General features: G+C 36.1%; 1 protein-coding gene across 6 annotated transcripts in view; it reads right to left on the reverse strand.

Annotated features, from left to right (window-relative positions):
* helz (helicase with zinc finger) overlaps positions 1-13177 on the reverse strand; it is an 87650-nt gene that overhangs the window by 47098 nt on the left and 27375 nt on the right. For all 6 annotated transcript variants that reach the window (XM_067382686.1, XM_067382689.1, XM_067382688.1 and 3 more), the window contains 9 exons: positions 12699-12755; positions 12441-12489; positions 12206-12281; positions 11742-11940; positions 9342-9449; positions 8596-8896; positions 6891-7158; positions 5971-6310; positions 3073-3203 (listed from right to left, as the gene is read on the reverse strand). In XM_067382686.1, the coding sequence (XP_067238787.1) occupies positions 3073-3203; positions 5971-6310; positions 6891-7158; positions 8596-8896; positions 9342-9449; positions 11742-11940; positions 12206-12281; positions 12441-12489; positions 12699-12755 (1529 nt within the window). The remainder of the gene's footprint in view (positions 1-3072; positions 3204-5970; positions 6311-6890; positions 7159-8595; positions 8897-9341; positions 9450-11741; positions 11941-12205; positions 12282-12440; positions 12490-12698; positions 12756-13177) is intronic.

The raw sequence follows: 13177 nt of genomic DNA on the forward strand, positions 1-13177 counted from the left end.
ACGTTATCTTGTTCACTGTACAGAAAGCTGTAGCTACACAGGGAAAGTAAGCGTAAATACACTGAATTAAACATAAATGCAGCTTTTGTGTCTTTATCAGCTTTTCTGCATTTATACTGGCCCTGATAATCATCACACATTCACTTACCACTTGCTCCATTTCTGTAAATCTGTTTTTATGAATGAATGATGACTTACTAGCCGTGATCTCGTCTTAAACAGCCGCTAGCGACACCTGCTGGTGAAGAAGACCAACAGCAGATAGAGATGATGCATCGGCACTCTACTGCTCTTCCTGCAGTTCCCGGATGTGAAATGTTGAATTTTCTGCCGAATTTGAGCCACTGAATTTGTGGAAGCGAATTTGTAAAGTGAAATAAAATGGACTGAAAATTTCTAGTCGAATTTTATAGGTTGTATTTTTAAACAGAATAAATATCTTGGAAGTGAAATTTGAAATGTGAATATGAATTATTTAATTTTTAATAATGAAAATGTGTGTGAAATATTTTTAATTGAAATATTCACAGCTTAAATATACGACTGTGTTGAATTTCATCCCATAAAAATGCAAGCCTTAAAAATACAGTGCATCTAAATGCAAGTACAGCTAATGTAATGCGTATTTTTTTTCATTTAGAGCAATTCAACAAGCTTTTTATTTCAAAAACATTTGGCATTAATTTACTTCCATAAAAATGTTAACTCGCAATTCGGTTGTTAAGTCTGACGTCATGCGGCAGCGCTTCCGGGTCAAAACGCTCTATTTCATACCATAAGAAAACAACAAACGGTGCTGATATACACACAAGATGTGATGTAATACTACAAAAAAATTATAATCATAAACTTTATCTCCATACCAAAATCCCAGATGACCAGACAGTGATTCATCTTTTATAAATCATTAATATATTAATGTCTGTGACGCTGTGAGCTCGGAGACTGATGTGTAGACTAAGTATTTTAAATATTTAACTTTAACATGTTAAATGTTTAATATGAATAAATAGCGCTCATAAATGGCCATGGAAATGCCATTCTCAGGTGAAATGCGTTGAGGCTTGGACCCAGAAATGCCGTTCCTTACATCACGACTTAAGCGAATGGTGGGAAATAAACTCAGAATTGTGAGATTTTAACTCGCTATTGCGAGAAATAAACTCGCTATTGCGAGAAATAAACTCGCTATTGCGAGAAATAAACTCGCTATTGCGAGAAATAAACTCGCTATTGCGAGAAATAAACTCGCTATTGCGAGAAATAAACTCAGATTTGCAAGATTTTAACTCGCTATTGTGAGAAATAAACTCAGATTTGCAAGATTTTAACTCGCTATTGCGAGAAATAAACTCAGATTTGCAAGATTTTAACTCGCTATTGTGAGAAATAAACTCGCTATTGCGAGAAATAAACTCAATTGTGAGAAATAACATCCGAATTCTGAGAAAGAGGATAGAATTGAAAGAAATAAACTCACTTAAAATATAAACTCAAAATTGAGAGAAATAAATTCAGAACTGCAAGATTTTAACTCGCTATTGCGAGAAATAAACTCGCTATTGCAAGAAATAAACTCAGAATTGCAAGAAATAAACTCGCTATTGCGAGAAATAAACTCAGACTTGCGAGAAATAAACTCAGACTTGCGAGAAATAAACTCAGACTTGCGAGAAATAAACTCAGACTTGCGAGAAATAAACTCAGACTTGCGAGAAATAAACTCAGACTTGCGAGAAATAAACTCAGACTTGCGAGAAATAAACTCCGAATTGAGAGATGTTAACTCACTATTGTGAGAAATAGTCAGAATTGCAAGAAATAAACTCAATTGTGAGAAATAACCTCCGAATTCTTATAGACTTAAAATATAAACTCAAAATTGCGAGAAAAACTCAGAATTGCGAGATTTTAACTCGCTATTGCGAGAAATAAACTCAGAATTGCGAAAAATAAACTCAATTGTGAGAAATAACCTCAGAATTCTGAGAAAGAGGATAGAATTGAAAGAAATAAACTCACTTAAAATATAAACTCAAAATTGCCAGAAAAACTCAGAATTGCGAAATTTTAACTCGCTATTGCGAGAAATAAACTCAGAATTGCGAAAAATAAACTCAATTGTGAGAAATAACCTCCGAATTCTGAGAAAGAGGATAGAATTGAAAGAAATAAACTCACTTAAAATATAAACTCAAAATTGCCAGAAAAACTCAGAATTGCGAGATTTTAACTCGCTATTGCGAGAAATAAACTCAGAATTGCGAAAAATAAACTCAATTGTGAGAAATAACCTCCGAATTCTGAGAAAGAGGATAGAATTGAAAGAAATAAACTCACTTAAAATATAAACTCAAAATTGAGAGAAATAAATTCAGAATTGCGAGATTTTAACTCGCTATTGCGAGAAATATACTCATAATTCTAAGTTCTGAGTTTTAACCTCATAATTCTGAGAAAAAAAGTTAGAATTGCAAGACTTAAATTAGAATTTTGAGATATAATCTCAGAAAAAACTAAGCAATTCCAATATGGTCCTCGCACCATTGTTGCTCAGGCCCAAATTATGGAAAAGATGTCAGAATTGTGAGAAATTAACTCAGAATTTCAAGATAACATTATTATGGGAAATAAACTCCGAATTTTAAGAACAAGTTATAATTGCAAGAAATAAACTCAGACTCATGAAAAAAAGTTAGAATTGTGAGAAATGAACAGACTTGTGGGATATGAAATCAGAATTGCAAGATGTTAACTCGTTACTGTAAGAAATAAACTCAAAATTACGGGGAAAAAGCCAGAATTGCGAGATGTAAACTTAGAATTACAAGGTATTAAGTCGTGAATGCAAGAAATAAAGTCAGACTTGTGAGATATAAATCCGAATTGTGAGATTTAAACTTGCAATTGCAAGATTTTTTTTTTTCTGGTGGCAGAAACAAGATTCCACAAAAGACAGAGCCAATCACTAAGGCGAAGGGAGTCTTTGTTGGAAGGGGAACTACTGAAAGGAGATCTGATGGTGTGTGCGTGTGTAAAATCACTCATTTGGGTTTTTGCGTGTGCTCGTACCTGTTGGGACTCCAGGGTATTGTGGGAGTGAGGCTGACATCTGGAAACAGGATGCTGTTATCTCTGATGCGATCCAGAGCATAGTGCATCTCACACAGAGGAAGTCTGTTCAACTGAAACTGCAGCTCCACCTTGCATCCAAACACAGACAAACACACCTGCTGTTCAAACAGACTCTGCCAAGACTTTCTGTATTTATTTGCACACGCCTTTATAGCAGCACCTGCCATGTGCTACAGACAACACCTCAAACAGATGACTGAAAACACCTTTTAAAGAAAAGGAACAATTGGAATGAAAAAGATTTATAGGACTTTTGCCCAATTTACATACACAGCAATTGTGATTAATCCATTTTCATCCCACCTGGATTGTTTCAAAACCCATGTTATATTCTGGGACAATTTGACAATCATTTAAGGAACAGTGTCAAATGATCATACATGACAACAAAAGCCCAGCCCACACAGGGATTCCACCAGACAAAAGGATTTAACACTAAATGCATCGAGAGAGAGAGTGTGTGTGTGTGTGTTATGCTGGAGGGCACAGTGATAAATAGGATCAGTTAGACGGAGTAAAAAGGGTAAATTAGGCCAAATCCTGCTCTTTGTAGGGCAGCCTGCTTGTTGATGGCGTCTCTGGGGTTTCTGCCGTCACAGTTCAATTTACAACGGTAAATGGCATAAACACTGCTTAAACTAATCCTATCTCTGGCATGTCTCTCTATGATGTGATAACAGACTGTACACAACAGAAAAAAAAAAAAAAGCTAACACCTCACTGTTTACATCAACACTGACAATCAACTTGCAATGACTTTTTCAAACAAGAGAAAAGCTTGACAAGAGAAACATTAAATATTCAACAAAAAAAGTTACACGACTTATGAAGTTGTGAGACATGAAGTTAAAACACATGGGCCCCAGGTGGTTGCTAAGTATGTATGCAAGATAAGGCATTGCTATGCTAGGGTGTTTTGGCTAGTTTATGTTGCTATGGAGTTCTGGTGGGTTGCTAGGGCATTGCTAATTGGATTCTAAGGTGTTCTGGCTGGTTGCTAGGGTAGGGTATTCCAGTCAGTTTATAAGAGTTAATAGAGGTTGCTACTGTTTTATAACTGGTCACTAGAGCATTGCTATTTTGGCTGTTCTGGGTGGTTTCTAGGGCGTTCTGGCTGTTTTATAAGAGTAGACAGAAGTTGCTAGGGTGTTCGGTCTTGTTCCTAGGCTAGAGTATTCAAGTCTGTTTATAAGAGTTGATAGAGGTTACTTTTTAAAGGGTTTTTTAAATGGTCACTAGGGCGTTGCTAGGTTGGATGTTTTGGCTAGTTGCTAGGGTGTTCTGGATATTTTATAAGAGTAGATAGAAGTTGTTGTAGATAGAAGATAGAAGTTGCTGTTCTGTCTGGTTGCTAGGCTAGGGTATTTCTAGTTGGTTTATAAGAGTTGATAGAGGTTTCTAGGTTTTTTTTTTTTTTAACTGGTCACTAGGGTGTTGCTAAGTTGGATGTTTTGGCTGGTTGCTAGGGTGTTCTGGCTATTGAATAAGAGTAGATAGAAGCTGCTAGGGTGTTCCACGCATGTATGACTGTTCTACTGTTGAACTTTGCTGTTTTGCAAAGTTTTTGGTTGCTCGGGTTTTCCAGTCAATATATAAGAGTTTATACAGGTTACTGTTTTTTTTTTTAACTGGTCACTAAGGCATTGCTAGGGTGTTCTGGCTATTTTATAAGAGTAGACAGAAGTTGCTAGGGTGTTCTGTCTTGTTGCTAAGCTAGAGTATTCTAGTCGGTTTATAAGTGTTGATAGGGGTTACTACTGTTTTATAACTGGTCACTAGGGCGTTGCTAGGTTGGATGTTCTGGCTGGTAGCTAGGGTGATCTGGCTAGCTTATAAGAGTAGACAGAAGTTGCTAGGGTATTCCAGTCAGTTTATAAGAGTTGATAGAGGTTACTAAGATTTTTCAACTGGTCACTATGGTGTTGCTAGGTTGGATGTTCTGACTGGTTGCTAGGGTGTTCTGGCTACTTTTATAGAAGTTGCTAGGGAGTTCTTGTGGGTTGATAGGGCATTGCTAATTAGTTTCTTAGGTGTTCTGGTCGATTGCTATACACTGCTAATATGTTCTGTCTGGTTGCGAATGATAGGGTGTTCAAGCTGGATTACAGAAGTAAATAGAAGTTATGGAGTTCTGGTGGGTTGCTAGGGCGTCGCTAATTGGTTTCTAGGGTGATCTGGTTGGTTGCTAGGATGCTGTGGTGGGTTGCTAGGTGTGGCTATAGAGTGCAACAGTTGGGGCCTGAGACTAAATATCCCATTCATTTTCTCCATAGGGAAAGATTTGGTAACTCAAACCTTTAAAGACAGCCTTACTGTGACATACAAGGTTGTTAACAGATGGTATTTGCTTCTTTTGAAATTTTTTTTATTTAAAATCTGATTTTTAAAATTCCTGGTGAAAAACTACATTACCCATGATGCTGTAGAGAAAATTCCATGGGATTGTAGTGCTTCATGGGATTCTAGTTCTTTCCCTCACTAAAACCGTTAAGTACACAGTCTTGAACTTTTGTATTTTTGTCAGACTTTCAAATACTTATTTGCTTCAAATGAAAGTTTGTAGTGCTATGATTCTCCTTGTAGCTGGTTGGCTTGGTTCATGGCTCATAGCACTTTAACAAAGACTATTTTGAAATCCCTACGGAAGAAATAAATGGAAAAAATACTTCTGGAAACCGTGTCGCTGAAAAAGTGGACGGGCGCTGTCACACTCTATAGGTTTTTAGGGTGCTCTGGCTATTTTAAAGGACTAGATAAAAGTTGCCAAGCTTTTTGACAAGCCAACAAAATTATCGTTTGTGTTTTGGTGTCTACTTGAATGATGTTATAACATACCTGTAGCTCCTGATCCGCCACCAGCCCCAGCTCATCACAGCAGTCCTTACAGATCCGCAGGAAGATGTAGTCCTTCGTCTTTTCCTCAATCAGGGCTTCGTACACGCGCTCCTTGGCTCCGGCTGTCTGGTTCTGACCCATCCGCTCCTTGAAGACGGGCAGCAGCAGCACGGAGTTGACCTTTGTCATGACCAGTCGCCCAGCCAGCGTATCTTCAGACAGCGTCTCTGTCAGCTTAAAGCGTGCAAACAGCTGTCCATTCTGAGCGTACTTGGCGCCGCCAGAAATGCCAGTCAACATAAAGCTTGTCACCAGTTGCAGGTTAACCTTGATGTTGAACCTACGAAGAAAAGCAGGAAAACATGATATTGCAACGTGGGATAACGGTTACTATTACTGTGTATCACTGTGCAGCACCAATAGAGGCTGACTACTGGCCATAGTTCACATCAGGAACTATATTCTCTGGAAGAATAACACATCAATAATTAAATTGCAATATTGAACAAAATCTGATGTTAAACACCTACACTTTCCATCTTCCATTTAAAAAAACAATGCTGACTTGCTTTTTCAAATAGGACCACCAATGACCTCTAGTGGTAACAAGTTGGAATTATTATAAAGACAATTAAATAACATGTCAGAATTGTGCCTTAATAAAAAAAAAAATGCAATTTAATGCACAATAACCAAAGTTTTATGCAAATATCTGGAAATCATAATTTTGGATGCTTATGTATCCATGTCAAACCACAGAGATGCATGCTGGTCTGTTATTGTGCCATTATCAACTTCATATTTACCAACCCCTACATTTCACATTATAAAAGCGAACTATGACTGGTTGATGTCAGTCGAAAAGCCACTTTCTGTCTAAGTAGACGGTTCCTGTGAACCAGACGTGATTGACTACTCACTTGCTGACTTCTTTGTACTGAGCGATCTCCTCGATGTAGAGCAGGTCGTGCAGGCGGGGCTGATAATTGTCTCTGGTGAGGGTTTTGTCCAGCACAGACTGGGTGAAGAGCTGGTCGGCTGAGAGGGGGATTTGATAGCGGGTCAGTAGACTGCGCTCTAGATCCATGTTCTCATTGGGAACAAACTCCACGATGGTTTTACATGATGAGTCCCAGCGCTTAGCCGTCATCAGGAGCTGCTGTCGAGCCTGCATCAAGTGCTCCAGATCTGTTGGATTATAGGTAGCAGATACTGGTAAATTGCTGATCTAGCGTCCAACTTGGCAATATGTTGATATGTATGCAGTTGGGATCTTTAGGAAGATGTACATTTCAAAGCCAAGAGTCAAAACACTCTAGAATGATAATGGTTAGAGGGATAGAGAAAATAAAGTCTCATTATTTACACATAATCGTGTCTAAATATCGCAGTAGAGGAGATAATTAGTAGAAACAGTATTGGCAAATAATAACTTACTTTCTGTAGAGCTACAATGAAGTTACATTATAGCTGAAAACACTATAACTTAAAAGTCTGGGGTCAGAAAGATTTATTATGTTTTTTCTTACGTTCACCAAGGCTGCATTTATTTGATCAAAAATGCAGTAAAAACAGTAATATTGGAAAATATTATTACAATTTAAAAGTTTTCTATGTGAATATATATTAAAATTTATTCCTGTGATGGTAAAGCTGAATTTTCAGCATCATTACTCCAGTCTTCAGTGTCACATGATCCTTCAGAAATCATTATACGATGATGATTTGATGCTCAAGAAACATTTATGACTGTACGCATTACTAATATTTTCAAGGAAACCGGAATCTTTTGATAAAAAGAAAGTTCAAAAGAACAGCATTTTTAAAAAATATATACGTTTACTGTAATAATGTAAAAGTCTAATGTCACTTTTTTAATGTCATAAATTTAATACATCCTCGCCAAGTATTATTTCCTTAAAAATTATGCACACACACACACACATACACTATAACAATCTTATTGACCCTGAACTTTTGAATGGTAGTCTATATGTAGCTATTATTGCACAGTTATTTCATTTATTTGTTTTTTTTTATGGCCTGTCAGTATCTAAGGTTATTTTCATGGCAAGATCAGTGTCAAATTAAAGAAAAAAAATAGGTAAATAAACACAAATATCACTAAAATATAGACAAACAGGATAAATGTATACTGTATATCAAAAAGTCAATGAATATTTATTTTGTAAAAAACTCAAAGTACTTTTTTTGCAATAAAAATCAGTCACTAAATTATATATATATATATATATATATATATAATATTTTTTAAATATATATATATATATATATATATATATATATATATATATATATATATAATATTTTTTAAATATATATATATATATATATATATTTTTTCCTTCTACCAAAAAATAGGAATATTTTGGCTGATTGCTTGTTGGTTACTTAGCATAGGATAGTTGCAAAACAAACAAACAAAAAAGTTTCTACAGGAGGCCACTTCCTTGTACTTTTTTGGTTATTTTTCAAGCATTAACATTGACTCTTATTGTTGAAAACAATAAAACAGCAAAGTTCAACAGAAGAACAGTCATACATGCGTGGAACCAAATCTTTCAATTCTTCAAGTAATTTTGAAGCATTTTCCCGCTGTCCTACCTTCGATGGAGGCGGCGTCCACCATCACTCGCTGCATGAGCACGGGCTCAGAGCCAAAATCAAACACCACGGTCTGTCGGAAGGTTCCGAAGATCTCTGTACTGAAGGAGACCTCCACAGTGTAAAGGCAGTGGTCCATGCCGTTCTGCACCAGGCCGGCTACGCTCCACTCCTGGCAGCCGCCCTCAGACACCTCCTGAGGCACCTGGGTAGATGCGTCCCCAGCCGAGACCGCCGTGATGGAGAAATGTGGCCGGTTGGCATCATAAAGCAGAGCGATGCGGTGTAGCGTGCGAACCGGCTGTATGAGACAAAACAAATTCCTGTTTTCAAAGATTTTCAAATCCTTTTTAGGTCAATGTTTATGATAACATCCTAAACCATAAAATGACTGTGAAAACAATTGTTTAAACTTGCAGCACTCAAAATTATAAGTTTAATTTTCATATTAATCCATATTGTGATTCCTGGTTTTCCTGGTTTTATAAAATGTCCTGATTGAACTAAGACCTAATCCTGGCTTAATCTAAACCCCGTCTGTGAAACCAGGCCTAAATTTAATAAAACTAAATTAAACAATTAAGGACGCATGGAGATCCTGTATTATTGCTGAAACCTTTATTACATTAACAAGCATTTTGTAAATGATTTTGCATTGACTTTAACTTTGAACATTCTCAGTTATGAATACTAATTCGACTCTCCACACTCTGTGACTGGTGAAAAAAGAGGGGGATTATCCAAACCTTGCAGAAGAGCGTGAATGTCCAGGAGTGAGATGATTTCTTGGTGTTGACGGTAATAGAGAGATCGGTGCTGTGCTCCACCGTAACTCCATCCACACAGTCATTCATCTGCACGACACCATAAACCATCAAATCAATAGACAAGCAGGAACATCTGGGATGGATCACACATAACCACTTCTGACTGTATTGACTGTATAGGGCCACAGTATGGAAAAATATTGATTCTGTAAAAATATACAGTGTTGGTTGTAGAGGTGTTGCCTGAAAGTGCAGTGATGCACCAATTTTTTTTTTTTTCAAAACCGAAATGAAAGTTTTTATTTACCAAGAGCTGAAACCAAAAAATAAAGATTATTTAATAATCAATTAATTTTAATCACATCAACTTTTAAATAAGCTTAATTATTTGTTAAATTATAAACATTTAAACAATGGCTTTAATAAAAAGATTTATTCTAACATACATTCAAATAATGATCATGTAATACAGTGCGCATATATATATATATATATATATATATATATATATATATATATATATATATATATATATATATATATATATATATATATATATTTCTCATTCATTCATGTTTATTTTGTGCTAGATGATCGGTTCATATTTAGCAAAACGCTCCTCTCTATAGTTATTTTTTTCTTGCCAACTATCAAGTATATGGACATTGAATGGCTTTCCAGATGTAAATGTGACATATGTAACAATGTAATGAAAGGTAATGTAACATGACACTGTTTATAAGTTGAAACATTGATTGAGAGATTACATGAGATATATTTCAGTCATAATTGTGAATTCTGAATGATAGGCACACTATGAAAAATGTTTACTGAAGTTTTGGCATCAACTGAAAACAGCATGGACTAAAAGATCTTGATTTGTCTATTAAAACTGACAAATCAATATTGTCAACCCAGCACTAGCGTCCACACTGCTGACATTAGGGCTGTCACAATGGGTAAAAAAAAAATTAAAAATAAAAGTAAAAATAAAAGAATTTTATACTTAAATATTACTAATATTCAAATTTAAAAGGCACAAATTCAGTTAGGAGGAAAAACAGCAGCTTTTGGCTTGTCTCCTGAGACCACAAGAGGGTGCAATGAGCAAAACATCAATGCACCCCATTAAATGGTTTACTCAAAGCAATGAAATAACAGGACTGTCTGTAAAAAAAAAAAAAAAGATAATCTAACGTTTATTAAATCAAATATAATTTCATAAATTGCATAAAAACAATTATGAACAAAAACAGCATCATGTATTTATGCATAGTTTAATACAAATAGCTAAAACGCAGATCACACTACTTTTCAGAGTACTTTTTTTACGTTTGAACTCTCCCGTAGTCAATTTTTTCCCTTAAAACTCATCTTTGATCACCCAAATTGCATATTAAAATTTTTTTTTCCTGTGAAAAAAACTTCTTTATGCCTTAAAATAGCTTGAATGTAACTCTACAGACATTTAGTATATGCGGATCTCACACTAGCTCAGAGATGCACTCAGTCAACTTACTGAGGTAAACGCTGCACAATGGTATTGTTTTTTTTACAACATTGGACACATAACCATAATATGATTAACCTTTCGCTTGACTACATTATCAAACAGCTAATAATGTGTTTCTAATGTTACACAAACCATGTTCCCGTTCACGAGTCAGACAGCTGTCTTCTCACAATCAGTATCTTTAGAAACACTTTGAATAACTCAGAACGTCAGTGGAAAAAGACATATAGTTCATCATAACGTCACTATATACATCATACACCCACTATATTGTTAAATCTACCCGATTTTTTTAAATCAACAGATTTTTTAAAAGTTTAACTTCTTTTACCTCCTGCGAAATGCGAGTGCAAAGGTCAAAGGTGTCCATCTAGTGCACATTTACATAGAAAACAATGGAAAAGGAGCGCAGCAAATGCGTTCTTTGTGAACGGCTTGGTCACGGTTTTAATGTATTACAGATCTTCTCCGCACTAAGCAATTTAACCCACATCAAGTGGGTTAAATTGGATAGGATAAGAAAAACATTAAAACACAACAACGACTCTTATATCGTTGTCACACATCTTGTGTGCCACTGTTAAGGCTGCCTGACACACACCTAAAATACGAATGTACCATTTTTGCATTCAAATGTGGATTTTTATTTTAAATTTAACAAATATTCGAAATTCTCCCTAGCTGACAAGTTTACCTGTTGTAGCTTATCTACACTGTGTGCATGAAATAGACATTGACAGTCAAAACACGCCAATCAAAGAACAGATAATTAACTTTCACTGGCTAAAACCAAAAATTCAGCTTACTAAAGGGAAAAAAACACCTGTCTAGTGAACTGTTGAGATATTCAATCAAGAGGACTGTACCACTCTCTCCGGCGTGAGGGAGTTGATCCATTTCTCGATGAGCGCCTCCATGTAGTTCTCAGTGAAGTGCTTGCCCTCCTGCTGCTGTTTGAGTCGGATGAGTCGAGAGGCGTAACGCCGCTGCCATTCTGTCAGCTCCTCCTGAGAGTGAGCAGAGGTGCACTGAGCTCCGTACCGACACAGACCCTGCTCTAAAAACCTGACAAAATAACGACAAAACACCACGTTATAATCAATCAACAACACATGATCTGATCACCTGGACAAGGAAGATATGAAGAAAATCAAAAATGTATCCAAGTGACATCACACAAATTATGGTACAATACAAGTTTCTAGATTAATATGACTTACAAATCATTATAAAAATCAATAAAAAGTTAGGTTAATTTGACATTATTCTGTTATTTTTGGTGTCAGCCGCACAAAGAAATTAGTATTATTTGCTGACAGGACTAGTGTACCTTTTACACAATGTGTATTCCTCACTACTAGTGACCCCTCGAGGAGGAGGACGAAACTGCCAGCCTTCTTGAACATCTGTGCAGAAAGCATCACAAAGAAAGAAAGAGGAAAAAGAAAGAAAGAGGAAAAAAAGAAAGATAGCATGTCAGTGCAAACACCAAGCTCACAGGAGAGCTAGAATATCAGAGATGAAAATGGATCCTGGATGTATTGTGAAACTGAAGAGGAACTCACCCTCCTCATTCTCTTCAGGCAAATCCAGCACCATTTTACTTCTCACAGCCTTCAATTGAGACAAAGCTTGTGATTCATGGGCAAAAACACACACTATCGTCTAACATGTCTCTTAGTTATGCACGAAAGCTGTAGTGTGAGGTACTAGTCAAGGGTAAACCATGAGCTTTTCACAGAGAAATGAAAACAAGTGAAGCTAACTGCACGCAATTCATTTCGAATGGGAAATATAAGACAATCATAGCAACACAAACTGACCTCTATTTCTGAGAGGAGCCTCTTCAGTCTTGTCATGTCTTTCGTCATGATCCCATTCTATGACAACCAAAATACTTTAGTAAATTTCAGCTATTTAAAAAGTAAAAAGCTTACAACATAAATGTGATGTTTACAGGACAACGGTAAAGTTCAGAAAATAGCAAAAGCAAAAAAGTTTACAATGCAACTGTACATTTTAGAGCAAAACTGTAAAGCTTACAGAAGCCTAAAGTTGAGAGTAAAATTGTAAAGTTTAGAGCAAAATTGAAGTTTACAGTGCAATTGACCCTTCGCCGGGAGTTTGATTGACAAGCGATGTAACCAATCATAATGCCGAATCCACCATTTTGTCCGACAAAGCAGTCAGGAGTTAGAAGATTAACCTCGGTGGACTTGAACTTGAAAAATTTGTGTGTACTGACGTCTTTCCGCGTTTGAAACAACATTCCTTCTGATGTTCATTCATGTTAATTTGATGC

Source organism: Chanodichthys erythropterus, chromosome 3 (assembly GCF_024489055.1).
Source record: "Chanodichthys erythropterus isolate Z2021 chromosome 3, ASM2448905v1, whole genome shotgun sequence".
Taxonomy (NCBI): Eukaryota; Metazoa; Chordata; class Actinopteri; order Cypriniformes; family Xenocyprididae; genus Chanodichthys; species Chanodichthys erythropterus.